The 19,337-nt window shown below is 34.0% G+C and overlaps 1 protein-coding gene across 9 annotated transcripts; it reads right to left on the bottom strand.

The window, feature by feature from the left end:
• Positions 1–378: 378 nt before the first annotated feature.
• On the bottom strand, positions 379–15,905 carry LOC106649278 (multidrug resistance-associated protein 1). 9 transcript variants are annotated; one of them, XM_014366593.2, is made up of 22 exons: positions 14,960–15,905; positions 13,408–13,710; positions 13,188–13,325; positions 13,005–13,118; positions 12,738–12,937; positions 12,554–12,570; positions 12,275–12,473; positions 11,473–12,109; positions 11,246–11,392; positions 11,090–11,174; positions 10,788–10,990; positions 10,179–10,680; positions 10,087–10,095; positions 9,630–9,807; positions 9,434–9,560; positions 9,114–9,354; positions 8,030–8,250; positions 3,456–3,745; positions 3,255–3,381; positions 2,643–3,165; positions 2,315–2,561; positions 379–2,228 (listed from the first exon to the last, which is right to left on the bottom strand). In XM_014366593.2, the coding sequence occupies exons 1-22, from the start codon at positions 15,005–15,007 to the stop codon at positions 2,111–2,113; spliced, it is 4,674 nt and encodes a 1,557-aa protein (XP_014222079.1). In that variant the 5' UTR covers positions 15,008–15,905; the 3' UTR covers positions 379–2,110. The 9 variants fall into 9 exon arrangements, with proteins under 9 accessions (XP_014222079.1, XP_014222078.1, XP_014222077.1 ...); XM_014366592.2 differs by lacking the exon at positions 8,030–8,250 and adding an exon at positions 4,994–5,214; XM_014366591.2 differs by lacking the exon at positions 8,030–8,250 and adding an exon at positions 7,145–7,365 and having other exon boundaries at positions 14,960–15,904.
• Between the last annotated feature and the right edge of the window lie 3,432 nt (positions 15,906–19,337).

The raw sequence follows: 19,337 nt of genomic DNA, 5'->3' as shown, positions 1-19,337 counted from the left end.
TTATTATTGTAAGCTTTGGAATAATTACAATTAATATGTCAATCATTAATTTTTATTTCTAAAAATTTTAGCGTAAGAAATGCGAAGAAACCTTGGCTCTTGCTGTGTGCGCTATTCAGAATTTTCTGTCCACGACAGTTGCACTTGGAGTACGCTGAGGCCGACAAATAAATAAAATAGATATTCTCAAATTTAATATATTAACTGAATTAATCACTGAATTATTCTAGAAATAAATTCGCAATTTTGGAGAAGTATTCTGAATTTAATACATACACGTGAATTATGTACAGGCTCTTCATATTGTTAAAGAGCACCATTTATAACTACTCAAAAACTAATAACATATAGGGTAAATAAACTAAAATGCCATTCGAATCGTCATCCAAACTCTTTAACTTTTATTTATTGGCTTTACATTTACACTGTATCAAGACAGATACGTCAAATATCGAGCATACATGCATTACTTTTTTTACAAAAAGGCACTTTTTTATGCATATGTGTAGATTATCATTACTTATGCATTTGATTGTTTAAGTATCATATCATGATATCATGCATAAATCTTAATTTATATTTAACAATGCGTTTAAATCAATATTCCTACACTTTACTTATGAAAATTAAATATATTCATAATCTTATTAAAATTTTTTCATTTTTGAACTTCATTAACTATTGTATTTAGATATTGAAATACGTTTAAATTAAACTGTTCAAATAAAATTGATGATAATATATTAAAAAATGAATCAAAAAACTAAAATATTTTCGCTGTTACCAATAGAAAGAACTGGTAATTTAATTTTAAAAATATAACAAAGATATGTACAATCCAGGATTTCACTGATAGTACTATGCATTATACATATGATTTGAACTGTCTAAATGTAAAGTACAATAATTGAAGTAATATTTAATTGAATAGTTTCAAAAATTTACTTTAACTATCAATAAAATCCTGATAAATTGTCAGATATTTACTATATTGTCTATGTTAAAATACTTTTCCATTTATATTGATAAACTGTTCAAATTTGATTACTACTCGTTTTCACTTTGCAAAGCAAGCTAAGAACACTTTTTGAATGAAAAATGTATGTAACTGCAAAAAGAATTTTGGAAATATTAGTTTATATTTACACTACTACAATAGAGCAGTCGAAGAATATATTTTAAATTTTAATAAAATTTATCATGTTGTACCATTGCTTGTAAAAGAATATTGGCAATTGTTTATCGCAGAATATAAATAAGTATCAGTAAATTCTACTAGTTTATTGACTTAATATTTTTAAAAACATGAAATATTAATATATTTATTACACTTTCTCTAACTTAATACAAAATCAAGTGTAACAATGTAAGTAACTTGTAAGTTTAGGCCCAACATTTTAGGTACGAGAATTATTTTATAACCTTTTTGCCTTTAGCTGTGTTAAGAATAAATTATGAAAATGAACAAGTTGATTGCGATTTGTTAATGAATTATTTTAAGATCATGTTTGTTTAAGTATTATTGTAAGAACAAGAGAATGTGGAAAAATATAATACTATATATATAATATATTTATTTAGTTCAAACTGCAACTCGTACGGTCTTAAAATTACTTTTAAGAATTCATCTTTTAAGTATGATGAAAAATGCTATTTACACATAATGATAAAAAATCCTCGCGTGAATAAAACAATTGAAAAATAAAATAAACCTTGAAAGATCATTAGATGTTCTAAACACATAAAAACAACACATATAGTTTCTCTTTAACAAGGCTTTTTCGAATAGTCTTAATGCTCAAGTACTTTGTTTTGTTTATTAAAAACAATTTTATTACTTGTTCGAAATTGGCAGTAGTTAAAATACCTGTATGTTCACAAGTGTCCTTGAAAATTTTTTTTTACCATAGTGGGAACGCGTTCAAAAAAGTATCCGAATATGATCGTCAAAACAAAGAATGACATTATAATTGTATTTTCAAATTGGATTTTGCTCCTTTAGTGACTCAAGTACACATTATTAATTCGGTTCGAAAATTAAGTGCTAGATAAGCTCACAGGCAATATTAATAATTCGGTATTCGAGGTTCGCCAGGCAACGATTTTAATTTTACGATACAACTAAGCCTGCATCTTTGGCCATACTATAAAAGGAACTATCCGGCTTCTGCAGTAGAGTATTAGGTGAATCATACTCAACAATAGACCCTTTGTCTAAAACGATGACCCTGAAAAATATTTCGATGTTTTTAATCCAAACTTGCAAATTGAATATTGTTGAATAAAAGGATCAAGATTGTTATGAAAAGCTTACCTATCGGAGTCAAGGATAGTATTGAGTCTGTGCGCAATGGTTAAAACGGTACATTCTTTGAATTCTTGTCGTATTGTCGTTTGAATAAGATCGTCGGTTTCAAGATCAACAGCCGCCGTTGCTTCATCCAAAACCAAAACTTTAGTTTTTCTCAGCAAAGCTCGAGCCAAACATATCAATTGTCTTTGACCAACGCTTAAATTATCACCTCCTTCCGTTACTTCGTGGTTTAAGCCGTTGGGCAGACCTGAAAACATAATTAATCATTTACTTTATGAATTTATACAGTTCACTTTCAATAAGTTTTAAAAAGAAGTCTGTAGCCTACTTTTCACGAAGTCTTTGAGATGAGCGTGTTCAAGTGCCTTCCACAAATCAGTATCTGAGCACTTATTGAAAGGATCAAGATTGAGCCTTAGACTGCCGGAAAATAAGACTGGATCCTGCGGTATGATAGTAAGTCTCGATCGCAGCGTATGAAGACCCAAATTTGAAATGTCAACATTGTCAATCAGGATTTTTCCATCGGCTGCCTCAATAATACGAAACAGAGCCAAGGTAAGCGAAGATTTTCCCGCGCCGGTGCGTCCAACGATGCCGATCTTTTCCCCCCCGTTGACCTTGAAGCTCAATCCAGACAAGACAAGATCTAGACCCTCTCGGTAACGCACTTTAAAATCGTGGAATTCCACACTGCCTTGCACAGGCCAATCTTTGTCTGGATCATTCTCTGGTTTATTCCAAGCTGCCTCTTGTGGCGTTTCGCCGTATTCTTTGATACGCTCGACGGCGACAATATTGGTTTCGACGTCCGATGTCATGCGTACGAGCCAGTTCAGTGTTTGAGTTATCTAATATTAAATATATTTATATTTATCATTTCATTTTATACTATGCAGCTTTGACTAACAAAAGCCTACACTATTGTAGTATAATGTACCTGTAAAGCGTAGCTGATCGACAAACCAACTAGACCACTACTCATCTCTTGCTTGTCCAGTACAGCAAATAGTGCAGCAAAGAAGATGATGAAATTGCCCACCATCTCTAATCGTATAGCCAACCACCTTAAGAGACAATTTGCATGAAATTAAAACACTGAAGAAAAAACAAACACAAAAGTACAAACAAGAATTCATACCTATTGGCGATTATGCTAGGATAATAACAGACTTGATTGAAGTCAACTCGGCTCTCGGATTCCTTGATAAATCTGTCCTGCACTCCGTAAGCTCTGATCGTTTGGGCGCCAGTTACCGACTCGCCGAAATGCGAGTAAATCGGCGATCTAGAGACTGATTCTAAACGCTTTAATTGACGCGACGTTGCCACATAGAAGCGTTGTATGAAGTAATAAATAAGTCCTATAGGTAATATAACAGCTATGAAAATCGGCGTGCTGTAACTGATGACGACGAGCGTTGCTATCACCTGGAATATCATTTATTTGTTTTAAGATCTTTCTTAGGGTACTTGACGCTTGCTCGACCGATCCCAATGCAAGTGCCATAGTCAAATCAATCACAGCGCATAATTACAACGTTGACGTGATTTTTAAAAGTGAATTATTTTTTAAAGCAGCAAATTGATATTGAAACAAGAGTGAATTTTCAATCATTTTTAAAAGTAAATGAAACATCAGCGCTGTGATTTTGATTTGATACACTTTAAAACATGTGGTTGTTTGAGTAACACAACGTAATCAATACACAAAAGCAAAAAAAAATTTTTGAGAGGATTTTCCGATGAAAAATGAAATTGCGAAAGAAAATTTCAAGTAACTTGAAAAAAAACATTATGCTTGTTTGAGTGAATCTGGTAAAGTTTGTAATGAGTGATATTATTGACCAAATCGATGAGTATTGAAATGTAACGTTTGCCTGTTCCAAAATTAAGCTCACGTAATGTAAAATTATTATCTATATCTACGTGATTAGGTATTTATATGCGGCCCACCAAAGTGTGCTATACTGACAAAGTTAATCAATTATACCGAGTAAATATGAATATGAAAACACTTCAAAAAGATATGAATTATGATGTGAACGAGTTAAAACATAAAAATAATTAATGTAAAGGACACAATTATACAATATAGTTATTCCATCAACAAGTTTCACCTACAATACAGGAGGACACACAAATTAACAAGTAACGAATAAGAATAATACACACAGCTGCGAATTTTGAAAGCAATATTTAGGTTGTTTAGAACATTTTTTCATAGTTTCATACCTCCAGAATGAAAGTAAACATAAAAATTAAATCATTTTTAGCATACTCAATTTTTTCGAATCAAATATTTTTTGTTTTAGTTTGAGCTAGTGATTATTGAAAAAAAATTATGATAATTGTGTTTATGCCAAATTAGAACTAATAGAGGCATAAATATTTAATTTATCAGTATTATCTTTATGCATCCATGTAACTTAAACTTAATATTTATAGTGCAAAATTTGTAACAATCTACAGGATCTTTGAAAATAACTGGAGGCAAAAATAAATGTACTGAAAATACTAAAATTACATTAAGTTCATTCACTCTTTCTAATTTTAAATCTACAACTTTCCAAATGGCTCATTTTTTCATTACCATGTAAAATTTTAATTTCTTTTTTTTTAATAATCATCAACTAATTTTTGTCTTCATGGTTTTTTGACGTCTATTGAAATTATTACCTCAAACGTACAATAGATGGTGTCAGAAATTTGTTGGGGGAGCGAGACGTCCAGAACATCGACGTCCTTTGAGAACCTTGAAATAATACGACCTATAGGCGTCGTATCAAAAAAGGTCAGTGGAGCACGCATAACTCCGCGCAGCATGACAAGGTGCATTTGACGTGCGGCCAACCAGCAGCCCAGCTGCGGAGCCAAGTCACAGAAAAAGCTCGAAAACGCTACAACATTTTACAGAGACACCACCATCATCGTGCCCTGACACATCATTCAACATCCAAACTGTTTATATAATTATTAATAAAAAAAAATCTACTGAATTCGATGAAATACTTGATTTTGTAGTAAAAATCGAAAAATAAATTTTCCAATATTTTCTTCATTAAAGCTCATTTGATTTGAAAAATTGAAGCTTCCCATTTAGTAAATAGTGAAAAAACTAAAGAATAACTACGCCATCGTTTAATGAATATTCATAAGTGTAGCTACATTTATCAATGCTCAGAATACTCAATTAATGCGTGTAGTTTTGTATAATTCATTCCAATTAAATTCAATATGATTTACAATCCCATTAGTAAAATGATTGTTTTTAACCATTCATGAATAATGAAACTTAAACTGCAATAATCCATTGAAAAGTTTTCCGGCTCATTCATTTTGAATTTTTTTGGCAAAGGGGTGAAGTTTGCTGTGGCATGCTTGTTCGGTTTTTTTAAATACTAAATTGGGTTTCAACATCAGATTAAGACAACATTAAAGTGGATGTTATCATGCACAAGAGTCATATTTTTAAATGAACGTATTAAGAAGACTTAACAAAAAGAGATAAGAAAAGTATAATGAAATGGACTATTATTTTCAATGAAGACTTGTTATGCATACAAGGGCTAATGGGTTGTTCAGTAAGTTGAGTTAATATGAAAAATTGAAAAGAAAAATGAAGTACATAACAAAAAGTGCAGTGAAAAACTTCTAAGCATTCAAACAGTAACTATCATATCAATCAAGTTAGTGAACCATATAAATCATTTGTATAATTGTGTCCTTTAAAAACTGCGAAAAAAAACGTGCAAATCTAATATCTGAGATTATTTCGTCACAAAAATGGCTGATATTAGAATTTCATGTTAATTTTAATTCAGCATTTTATAAATTGATTCCAATGAAATTTCGATTTTTTTCGTATACCCCTAATACTGCGTACACCAGATTTTTTTTTCAATCTAACAAGAAATATATCGTGATCATCCAAGTTCGGCATATCGTTGTATCTTTTCAAGTTTGACATAAATTTATTTGCATAATGTAATTTTGCTAATGAGCATCTGTTAAAAATATCTTTACTAAAAAATTTTGTCATTTTTGTTATGCTTTTGTAAAAAAAATATACGTATACATAAAAATTTCAAAGTACAAAAAATGTGACCACGAACGCGAATCACTCAGCTTACCCTAAAAAAGCAAGATACCCATTGTATGAGTGTCATCGGAAGTTTGTTATCCATGGTATCGATATCGGAACCGAATCGGCTGAGTATGCGGCCGATCGGCACGGTGTCAAACAGCGACATTGGACCGCGGAACGTATTGGCGAGAGATTCACGGAACATCAGAGTTGACGCGCTCAAAGTGCCCAATTGCACGGCTAATGAAGCGAATACCACGCTAAAAACTGCAAACAATACCATTCACTGTATCCGATTCAAACGATTTTTTTCTATATTTTATAATTTAATTATAATTTAATTTGGTTTTTTAATTTTTTTTAATCGAACAGTTTCATAAATCTTTATCTGCTATTATTTTTTGTTTGTTAAACGCTTGATTTTTCTCTAAAAAATACTGCATCACAAGAAGCCAATTTACAAGTGCGAAACTTAGCGAATTTTCATGTATTACATGATACATATGGAAGAAAGTTATATTTTCTTGGTGTAGAATACATAAATCGATGAAACTAATTCTAGCTGGTAGACATGAGACACTTTATAAGCTGTGAATTAATTTACAATTAACATATCGATTTCATAAGTGCGTCTATAAAACGAAGATGTTACGCCAGCACCTCGATCGTAAAGCACGCTGAGCTAGATGATTTTTTTTTTCGTTTCCGAAGTGTCGTGGAGGAAAATTTCATATACGACATACCGAAAAAGAGGAAGCTATCCAGGCACGCATCATCATCGGCAAAACATTATCAACTGTATCAACGTCTTTACCAAGCCGACTGAGAATCCGACCAGTCGGGGTGGTGTCGAAAAACGACGATGGATTACGAAAAACATTATGAATGACGTGCTCGAAAATTTCTTTGGAAGCAATCACAGATCCAAGTGCGATGCTTAAGGAACTAATGAAATTGGTCAAAGCTATAAAAATGTGTCATATAATTGGTGTTGCGGAAAAATCTACGTGAAATTTTTAAAAAAGTAATATTTTTACACATTTACATATATTATTATTAAACTAAAAAGTATCGCCCTATCTAGTATGCTGTTTTCATAAGGAAGTGCTGCTGTGCTTTGGAATGGGATACTAATTATTGACTAATTAACTGTTAATACTGCACACGTGTTAAGAGAAAATGTCTTATATATTTTCTCTGTTTTGAATGAAATTTTTTTTATTTGTTGTACTGTTGTATTGAGTTAAATATGGACTCAATGCATTGTCTATACTCGCTATGCTCGGTAGAAAAATTCAGTCTTGTATTTAGGTGAATTTCTCTTTGTTTTTGGTAGTGATTGGTGGACCAAAAAAGTGATTCTTTATAACTGTAAATGTGTGCGTGTAAAGCCGGTTAAATCTTTTGTTAGTCCACGTACCTTACAGTAGTGGCGTGGATGAATATCGTAATATTAAAGTTAAAAATTTAATCGCAAATAATATTTGGCAACGAAAACGTGCCAAAAATTACTTGAGCTTCCGTTTTACAAATATACTTTAATGGAGTTTCAATTGATTTGCAAAAAAACTATTATTGGTGCATTTCATTTTTTTATAAATGTGAGATCTTTAATAAGTCCCACATACCGTCACGAGACAAAATAACCAAGCTCTAATGTTGGGTGGCAATACGTTGTCAACTATATCAACGTCTTTTCCGAAACGATTTAATATTCTGCCTGATGGAGTGGTATCAAAGAATCCAATCGGCGAGTGCAGAATGCCGAACAATAGTTTGTAATGCAGTAAATAACTGCAACGGAGGCAGCCGCTAACCATCGTCAGTTGCGCCAGTAACACAAACGTTGCTGAAAATTCATTTCCAATGCAGTATACAGTACTTATCATAAATTGCTAATCGTGTGCAGTTATTTGATGAATAATTAATTTTTGGTACGGCAAGCGGGACGTAATATTATGAATCTGTACAGTGCTTATTAATCGTATTTAGGGGTTAATAAGCAAGCTTGATTCAATTTTAATTATATAATTTTTCTCGAAGGTTATTTTGATTAAATTCTTCATTTAGATGTTTTAAATTTTATAATTGTTAATAAAAATCGAGTATTTGTATATGAAAAATAATTAACATTTAATTACACCTATTTTCAATGAATATTTCTGTTACGAAAACTGAAAAATAGTGAAAAAAGGATATTGAGATCATCTAGTTATTATGTATATCTATATATGCAAGTAACGTAAATAGAATTTTGTATAAAAAACTAATAAAAAGGGGGTAATTCATGCACAGATTAAAACATCAGCTGTAAAATAATGTACAGAATAAATCATAAATTATATGAATCAATATTCAAAAGCTTTTGGCAAATTAATCTACTTGAACAAGACATTTTATGATGTTTCACGTTGAGAATATTGAAAAATTGAAAAAATTAAATGTCTAATAAATTATTAAATAATTCTTTGGAAACACAGCAAACCACACTTTCCCTATGCTAGAACTATTAGTTGATTATATCGAAATTCTACAATTTTGTAAATATATAACCATTTACGTAAAAAAAACCGTATAATTATTTTTTTATAACTAAAAACCGTATTAATCATTGTAATAAATCAAAATAATAGTTATAAATTTTCACATCCAATATGGTAAAAAATTAATATTTTCTATAAAATAAATTCATCATTTTATATGAAAACATACCTTGGCCCAAGCCTAGGGCACCATATACTCCCAGATACATATCACGGTAACTTGGATCTGTTACATTCATCATTACTCCCTCAATAGTTTTATTAATATAATGATGGTCATCAGCCCAAACACTCAACCAGACATTAGAGCCAATGCTAAATCCTTGAAAGATTGCATTCATGATGATTGTAGATATAGCCAAAAACCATCCAATCGATTTCAAATAATGTGAATATACTTTCCATTTGACCTAAAAATATCATGGTGTCATTGATTCAAAATTGATAGAGTGATAAGAGAATTCTGTCACACAAATTAATTATACTCACACTACCAGTTTCTGCTTTTTCAGTCTCAATTAATTTCTCTCCAACTTTATATTGAACTTCTTCTTTATTTTTTACGCTATTACTTCTGAGAGGACTCAACGACTGTTGACTATCGGTAGAAGGTTGTCTAAAATGAAATTTGGTTAATGCATAAAATTCTAAATTTTCCATAATGTTGTATAAAAAATATGATTACCGATGTAAAGATCCATTTAACGAACGCCTGTCCGCTAGCGAACCACTTTCGCTAACACTGACAGATGTTCTTGATCTTGCCTGATTTATTCTTTGTTGTAACTCTTCACTACCAATTGTAGTTTCAAGTTTTTGTTTTATTTCGAGTAGATCTTCAGTATCCTCTTCTTCTGATTTTACTATTGAAAATCATAAAAAAATTAATGTAAAAAACTTAAGATTTTCACAAACTTTTAGGACTACTTTGGTATAATGTCTTCAAAATGGAATGGAGTAAATACAGTTTTCTAAAAAACATCACATCAATAAGCTTATTTTCAATATAAAACTAGGACATTTTTAAGAATTACGTGAACATACAATCAAAACAAAATTTCAAACGAGTACGGTACTGTCGCATCATATCGTATAAAAATTATAGGGATCAAACTACAATTTAATTTAGCTGAGCGACTTACGATTTCCAACTTAGTTCCATGAAAAATATAATTAATTCAAATTTAATATATGTGTAAAAAATAAAAAATTTTCTGGTAGAATTAAAAAATACCTTCTTGTAAATGTTGCACCAAAAAATCGGCAAAAGCACCGCGTTTTTCTAGCAGTTCCTTGTAAGTACCGCTTTCACTAATTTCGCCATCTTTAAGCACCACAATATTGTCGACCTCAGGTAAGTACGTTATTCCATGAGTAACAAGGATTCTGGTTTTTTTCTTCATGAGACCATGAGGTCCGATGAGATTTTCAAAAATATGTTTTCCCACGTGCGAATCGACTGCACTTAAAGGATCGTCCAGGAAGTAAATATCTGAATTATTGTAAATTGCACGAGCGAGGGAAACGCGCTGTTTTTGACCTCCAGAAAGATTTATTCCTTTTTCCCCGATTTCAGTTTGATCGCCAGCAGGAAGCATTTTTAAATCCGGAGATAGAGCGCAAGCTTCAATGACCCGATGGTAAAGAGCTTTGTCAAGTGGTTTTCCAAATAGAATATTATCTTGAAGGGTTGCATTTTGAATCCAAGCTTGTTGAGAAACATAGGCAATTGAACCCTAAATCCAACGAGAAAGATTATTTAAAATTCAATTATTTTACAGAATAATGGTGAATTAAAAAATTCTTTAAAAATTTCATTGAACAATATTAAAAAAATTATTACTTTTGTGTTCACCCTGCCACTGATTTTATCCATTTCTCCAAGAAGTGCAGATATTAAAGAACTTTTACCAGAACCCACGGTTCCTACAATAGCAACTAGTTGCCCTTGTTTTACTTTCAAATTGATGTTTTGTAAAGTTGGTTTACTTTCCGAAGACTCCGAATCCCATGTAAAGTTGCCGTTTTCGATGACCAATGGATTTGCTGAAACGTAACATTTTTTAACATTTTTTTTTATGTAGTAGCAAGGTATGTAAAATTCAAAAATTTTTTAAAGAAATAGATACAAAATTGTTGTTATACCTTCACTTGGATCATGTTGTACATTGTTCGGATCCAACTCTTCCGAATTCATAAACTTGTTGATACGTTTCACTGAAACTGACGCCTGAAAAAATTATTAATCATTTGATTGAATATTATCCTTGAATTAAAATTACATGAAGAAAATGAACTAACTTGTACAACATTACTAATCATCATTGGCAACATTGAAAGTGGGAACCTTAGTATGTTGAATAAACTGAGTGAAACAAAAGCTTTTTTACTGTCCAAAACGTGGCTCTCGTCAACTAAAACGTATGTTGCAAATGACACCAAAGACACCTAAAAAATTGAATTAAAATTTTTTTTACATCTTATGTTCAAGCAAACTGAAAAAAATCAAATATAAAATGATAGTTTACCAAAAATGGTGCACAAGACCATATAAAACTAGTACCGGCGTTAAGATATGCAGCTTCTTTAAGTACTTTAATTTCTTTATTTCTAATTTGCAAAATTTGTTCTTCAAAAGAAGGCTCCCAAGCATAAAGTTTTAAAACTTTAATACCATTCAATACTTCATTCATAAGTTTGACTCTTTCATCTTTATTTTTCATTTGTTTGATTTGTAGATTTCTCACTTTCCCGGCGAGCAGCGCATTTACAGGTATCAAAATTATCATCACCGCCAGACCGGATAGCACAGAAGGTCCCAAACTATTCCACAAAAAGTACAAGGCCAAGACTATTTGTAAAGGCGCCGACCAAATCATATTTATGTACGCCGTGACGTCCATAAATCTTTGGGCATCTACAGACATTAAATTGACTATTTCACCAACTGTAGATTCTTTTCTAGCCGAATTCGACATTTTTAAGGCTTTGCGGTAAATTGCTGCTATAAGGGCCGTTCGCATGCGGAGGCCGACTAAAAACATGCGGTGGAAGTACTGGGAGAGAACCAAAGTTTGAATTACAGCTGTTAAAAGAAGCAAAATTGCGTAGAAATAGCCCTTCCACACAGGTACATCTTTTGTGGATGTGAAGTCAATGAGTAAACTGGTAAAAAAAAATTTTTACATTATTTAATTCAGTGCATAGAATATTTTCTTTCCCTAAGTTTTGCTTTTTTCTTACATATAAGAATTTTTTTTAATTCAATACAACTCTATTTGGTTGTATAAACAATAGTTTTACATAATTGATAATTTAATGATGAATTACCTTAAAATTTGAGGACTTATAAAAGTCATAACATCTTGAACAACTTTTAACATCACGCCAAATAAAAATATAGGTCCAAAAGCTTTGCAGAGTGGAGGTAAGACTGAAGCCATTTTCTTTTTTTTACCATTATTAAAGTCCACTTGACCAGAGGATTTTCGAAATGTTGCTTTGGCTCCTCGAGTGCTAGAAAAATTTTCTTTACATTTAAAAAGCAATATAAACTAATTCTAACATTAAAATAATCATGTTCTAAAGTGTGTTAATATTCATACTCACGATTTGTCCAAAAATGCCTTGAGAGCAAATAATTAAAAAACAATTTTCATAATAATTTAATTTAATAATTAGTAAGAATAATAACTTAGACCATCATAGATAACAATAACATTATATACTATTATATAATAACATTATATACATTATATACTATGCTTGAAGAAAAATTCAAAGAAATACTTACTTATCAACTTTCTGCAGACTTTCTGCCCAGTATTTATCAAATCGAGGTACAATTTCTTTAGCCATATCTACTGGATTCATGGACCACAGGTCAGAGGTTTGAAGAGGATGTTTAAAACCTTTCCATGCTAATGAGTCAAACCATCCAAATGTAAGACGAGATGGGAATGATGCTGATTGTTCTGGACATGGTTTCTCAACCTAATTATAAAAATGACATCTAAGTTATGATTATACCAACTCACAGAAAAAAACATTTAAAACTTACAGCTGGATATTTTGAATACAAAGGTTCTGAATCAACCAAAAAGTTTAGTAGGAACAATAATATCACTATTGGGAAGTATATCATGTATGATACAAATTCATACATCGATTCAATCTAGAACAAGGTATTTTAATAAATTAAGTAGATCAAATTTAATCGAATATAAATTCAAATTGTACTCACTTCACTAGAATCTTTCCTTAATAAACTTCTACATTGAACTATACCACACAGGGAAAGGAAGAACCAAAACATCCATAATAAACCAGATGTTCTCATGCCATACTTTTTATTATAAAACATCAAAACTTCTGCTATTACCTATTGGACAAAGATTTGAATAAGTTAGTTATCATATTTTTGTTACATTGTAGCAAGAAATATAAATACTGTGAAAACTTACAAAAGTAATTATTTTTATACATGGCGTAGTATACTCTACAGCATAGACTTCAAGACCATTTGCAATGTCTATGATAGCTTTACCCAAATCCATAATTGTCAATATAATTAATGCTACGGTAAAGACAGTTTTTGTGATGAATAACCATGATAATGGAACATTTTTTTTGCTGCTGTTCACCAAGTAATAGGCTTCGAATGATGAAAATATCCATAAGAAGAAACATGGTGCCCAGATTAAAGCTGTCTTTTGAAAACAACTTGTTAAATCTGGATCATCTGTATTCCATGATATATCAAAGTCCTGCAAAATTTGAAAATAAGTTGTAAAAATTAATTGAAGAAATGAAAGTACTAAAAATATTGCTAAATACAAAAAAAAATAAATGCTTAAAAAATATTTTTTTACAAATGTAATTGAAGCATCAACAATAAGTTCCACAATCTTTTTATTCTTTACAGTAAAGTGAGCTTCAATTTAGGTTAATTATGATCAATCATAGCTCAAGACTTGTAAAGCCAAATGAAGATTGATATTCTCACGGGGATTAAATTTCATAACGCCAACTAAATAACTATTGGTACTGTTATAATAATTTTGGTTATTCGAAAAATCATAACTGAAGAATCAATTACTAGGTATTTTTGAACAAAAATGTATTAAAAAACTGAAATAAACTCAAAAGTCATAAAATACTAAAGAATTTTATGTTACAGAATAAAACTCCTAAATAAGTTATTGCATAATAGTAGCACAGAAAAGTTTATTTCCAAGTTGTATAAAAGACATTAGTGCTGCCCACAACTTATAATCTAGCAAAGATGAAAAAGTGCTTGTTCTAAAAAAGATAACGCATATCAATCACGAGTATTATGAAGAGTACAATTGGTCAGTTAGCACGGAGTCTAATAAGTTAGCATGGCATAAAAAGAATGAACGATACACGCGAAAATCATAAGAAAAGAAATTGAAATCAATTGACCGCATATAATCGGTAATTTGTGTTTATTCATGTGCGGACCGACAAGCCTTTGCGAGCGATACGCACGATTTATAGGTAGGCTTGCAGCGACAAAAAAAACGTTGCGTATAATATCTTCACAACGGTCATATAATATCCATTTCTCCGATAAACAAGCACTTGAAATCTATCAATTCGACTCTTATCAGCTCGTGTTCAAAAACAACGCGGTCATTGTTACGATTTTAATTCATCATTTGACATTTGAAACATGCGAGCTTGTAGGAATAATTCGGTAATGTGTGTTGGCATTAGATAAGCGTGCGACTCCTTGGCGACGAAACGTCCCATTCATAGATACAAACACGGCCTCGGCGGTGAAAAGCACGCCTCAGGAGTCGAGAAAATAATTCGCGTAAAGCAGCGAGAGATGCGGATATTCGTGCGTGCTATGTTTATCACGCTGCAGATATGCGCGAGTCGCGCATAGCAAGGGAGGCACGAAGGGAGCACGAGCTGACGAGCGAGCAGTATATATGCAGTCGTGCTCGGGGAGGATGAAGAGAAAAAAACGGCGAGAGAAAAACTTACCCAAAATTTAGAACCACAAAAATGGTCTATCGTGTGATTCATCTCCATCTTGCCTCATTGATGTCACAGATTCTTAGTGGCAGCCTCTCTCGATTTTCCTTGGCTTTTTTCGCTCTTGCTGCTCTCTCTCTCGCTGGCACTCGTGCATGCAAGCTGCGAAGCACCACTGCACGCGCACACTATCCGCAGTCAGCTGCGGACGTATATGTGTATACGAGAGAAGAGAGGCGAATAATTATCCAACCTCGAAAAAAGTCCACACTATATAGTTTGCCAGTCACTACCACTATATTCTCGCTGTTATATTCGCGCTGCAGGCGCACACGCACGCAGCACAACAAGAACTATCAAATAGGCGCTGAATCGCGTTCCTTTCTCGCTCTCTTCTTTCGCACTTGTTTTTCTCGCTCGCGGCCACCACCAACTACTATCAACTGAAACTTGGAAAAACGGCAGCAGCAGCGTCAGTCACCCGTAATACAGTCCAAGCTCACGAGTGTGTGCGTTGACTGTATATTATAGAATACCAAAGTCGAGTAGGTAGGTATAAGCGAGAACTGGCTACTAAATGTGCAAACGTATATCTGTGTAAATATACGCGACGGACAAGGGCTGCGCGCGCGATTCCCCGCTCATTCGCCGCGCGAGAACGCGAATGTGTACAAGTCAGAGTCGTTCTCGACGACAGTCGACGCACGATGATATTGTGCTTAGCCGCACGCGCGCCAATATATAATCTGACTCGTGCATACGTCGCCACGGCGCTTTTACATACTGTCCCCCCGATAGGCTGTCGAGCGAGCGCCTACTGTACATACTCCGCTGATCTCTGCCTGTGCTGTAAGTGCAAAAAGTATGATATGTGCGGTTGTTTTGCGTGTATTCGAAAAAAACGCGACTGGCCAACTCGGCGCGCGATTCTTTATACTCTACACGCTATTGAGAGAGGAGTTGACCGCGTTGTTCGCAACGCTCGGCGCATGGCGTACATTATAACGTTAAACGATCTGTCGATGCGTGCAAGGCTTTCATTGGCCTATAGGAATATACCGAAGGAAGGAGGGGTGGGTGCATATAAGCACCCGAGCCTTTGCGTATATGTGCGAGCGATAATCGTTTATTATCGGCTATCGCTCGAGTTCCGTATTTATAGATATTAGCTACTTTATCGGACCTCTGGCACCTGGGAGAAGCCTCTTTCTGCAGACAACAGCGCGAGATTCGATAAACAACACGTTTCCCTCGTGATGAGATTTGTATCGTTTCTCGAATGCCGCCGAGACAAAGTTTCTTCTTGGACCTTTTGAAAATATAGTATAGCGAGGATACGTTGATTTATTGCGCGCGACGGCTATAATTGACGCGAACAAATGATCCCATCGTCTTTTACGATGTTTGATCTCACCTGTCGCTTATCAATAATCCGTTGTTTGCACGCTTTATGGCTCGTATACTAGTATCGCCTACTGCACAGTGACACTGCTCTGTACTCAGTTATAGCGTGTACAGTCATGCGAGCACACCGAGTGCATATAATATAGAAAAAGAATAGAGCCGCGATTTATTTGCAACCTCGTCACGGGCTCACACACACTATTGGCATTTATCTCGGCCGTTTTTTAATCTACGTTATGTAGTTTTATAGGCAATCGCGCCGCTGCTGCTTCTGCCGGACACTTATGTAGGATTGCCTGCACTAACTGCATAATGTCGTCGGAATTTATCGCGAGCACACCCGGCTATCTTGAATTGCTTTCTTCTAGTTTCGTTCGATTCGTTTCGATCAACTCTGGATATATAGCGACGAAGCAGACCCCGAGTAGCATATATTTTCGCTCGCGATCACACACGACGAAGCCCATTCAATTGTGACACTGCGCGAGAAACTCAACCAGATTCTTTTTATCGCTATGAATCGAGCATACAGCGTGGAGCTGAAACAAATCGATACTCGGCAAAAGTTCCAGTAAATAATAACAACGCGCATCATTGCGAATTAATAAGCATTATCGCTATTATCTGTAGCCGAAGCCGATCGAAGGAAAAAAAAACTTTTATCTATATAACTCTTCTCTTTCCGTGCGCATATAATTATAATACGGAGCTTGCGAAGAGCACAATCAGCTGCATCGTGCATACCTAGTCAATGACAAACTCGTTGTGAGTTTATGTAATTGTATGGACGACAGAGAGAGAGAGATCGGACGCGTATACGCGCTTATGCCACGCTCTTGGCATTATTTTTATAAATAACGAAGGAAAAAAGGCTTTTTTACTCGAAAAACGTGACGGCAATTATTTTACGTGATTCGACGCAAAGATCCATCGCCTATCGTAGTCGGCGTCGTCGCACTCTTGCATATAGAGGATCATGCGTGCGATACAAGTACGCGGCGAGATTGAAATCGCGCCTCGCACGGCTCGTGTTTTTAATACGGCCCAGGCCGCGAAGGAAGTTGTTGCACAATTATTCAACATTGAGACTACATACACAGAGCGAGTCGCGTTTGTGCGCTCTTGTATGCGTCGCCGACGTTTTTCCCAGAACTTCAATCAATGTCCTGTCCCTGTGTTCATCTCTACTCGTTCAGTGTGATAATTCGATGCGCCACGACGACACAATGCCCGCAAGCCCCCGACGTTTTGTTTTCATTCGCGCATATAAAGTCAATCCAGTGTGAAGTTTATTTTTGAAACTGACTATACCAATCTACGCTCCTTACGTAATCCAGCTTTGCTTCTCCGATTTTTTCGATCGAACTGAATTCGCTGTGTAACGCATCGAATCTGCCGAAATTAATCATCTGGCTGTGACAAGGATAAAATAAGAAGAAAGATGATTTGCCCATGGTTAAGAGCTGAGTTGATGCGATCGAATATTCACCGTATAAAATGTTGTTTTTCGTGCTAATTTTGTACGAATACGATATAAAAAGCAAAAATTGGTGCACTTCAAGATAACAGCACGATAAATATCAACTTTAAAACGATGATGATTGTGCCAACGCATAAAAGTAGTATAGCAAACGATTCGATGCTCTTCAAATTTCAACGCATAGCGTGTTCTTTCACTATGTTGCGCCACACTGAATGAGATTATTTATTTATTTCGTAACAATGAAATGATTTCTTTTTGTAATCATTCGTCAAATGAATTGAAAAGAAACAATATTTGATCGCATGTGCAAAGGCATTGCGTTTGCTCAAGAGTTTATAAAAAGAATTAGCAATTTGTCAATCTTGACACGGTATACAAAATTGTGTCAACAATTAATATATCTCGTAAAAGTGGCATTCAGAGTAGATGTGCACTCGGTGTACATGAAAAATTTCATGAATGACATGACAAATAAAGATCTTTTTTTGCACAGAAAAAAGATTTTTAACTGCACGAAAAACTCAATTTAGCTCATTAAACTTTATAAATGTTAATGAATGTTGTAATTGAAGAAGATTGTAAACGCCACATTGAAAATCGTATACAAAAATTCTGAGCCTAAAAATTCTTACACACTTGACATTAATTCAAAAACAATTTTTGTATTCGAAAATTAGAATACGAAAAAAAGATTTGCAGTTTTTTAGTTCAGAAATATTTTTCAAAATTTGCTTTCATGGGTAATTCAGAGAGCCAAAAAAGTTAGTGTATTGAATTCGGTTATTTGTGAATGAACAGGACTAAATTTCAACTCGAATATTTTTCCTATAAATTCATAAGATTACTGACGGTTTAGTCTTTTGATCGATGCATAAAGAGTTCATTGCAATCACTGATACTCGATAAAAATCGTAAAATTAATTTGCACTCGCATCCACGAGAACTGTTTCGATATAAATTAATTAATTAAATAAAATATAAATCTCGAAAGTTCAATTGATCGATTAGCAGGTGACTGCAAAAGATAAGTCTCTCGGTTGATTATCAGTCGATAAAGTCCATTTTTTGTAGTCGCTATCGTATCAATTAATACGTGGTATATGATCGAACGCCACCAGATGTCGGTAGGCGCTCGAAGTGGCGGTTGGGCTGCGCTTTGAAACGCTTTTCCGCGGATCAACTTAATATATATACACAGTGCAAAATAACAACAACATTCAGGCGCTCGTCTCGCGGAATTGGAACGTCGAGCCGACGTGTGCATAAGAGTCATATATATGCAACTCGCTGCTGCACACGCGGAGAGTATATATAGGGAGTGTCGAGGTGTACCCCCCGCTCTGCTGGCGCGTGCAGCTTTAATAACAACGAAAGCGACGATGTTATAGTGTGTGTGTGTGTGCGTGAATACGTTGGCTTGAAAAACGCCGCCGCCGCCGCCAGCACCGCCGTCGCCGACGTACTTATATATACATTACCTATATGCATATAGACGACAGC

Source organism: Trichogramma pretiosum, unplaced genomic scaffold (assembly GCF_000599845.2).
Source record: "Trichogramma pretiosum strain Unisexual culture from Peru unplaced genomic scaffold, Tpre_2.0 scaffold110, whole genome shotgun sequence".
In the NCBI taxonomy this organism is placed as follows: Eukaryota; Metazoa; Arthropoda; class Insecta; order Hymenoptera; family Trichogrammatidae; genus Trichogramma; species Trichogramma pretiosum.
Note: the sequence above shows the minus strand (reverse complement) of the source record. Positions and strands in the feature narration are given on the sequence as shown.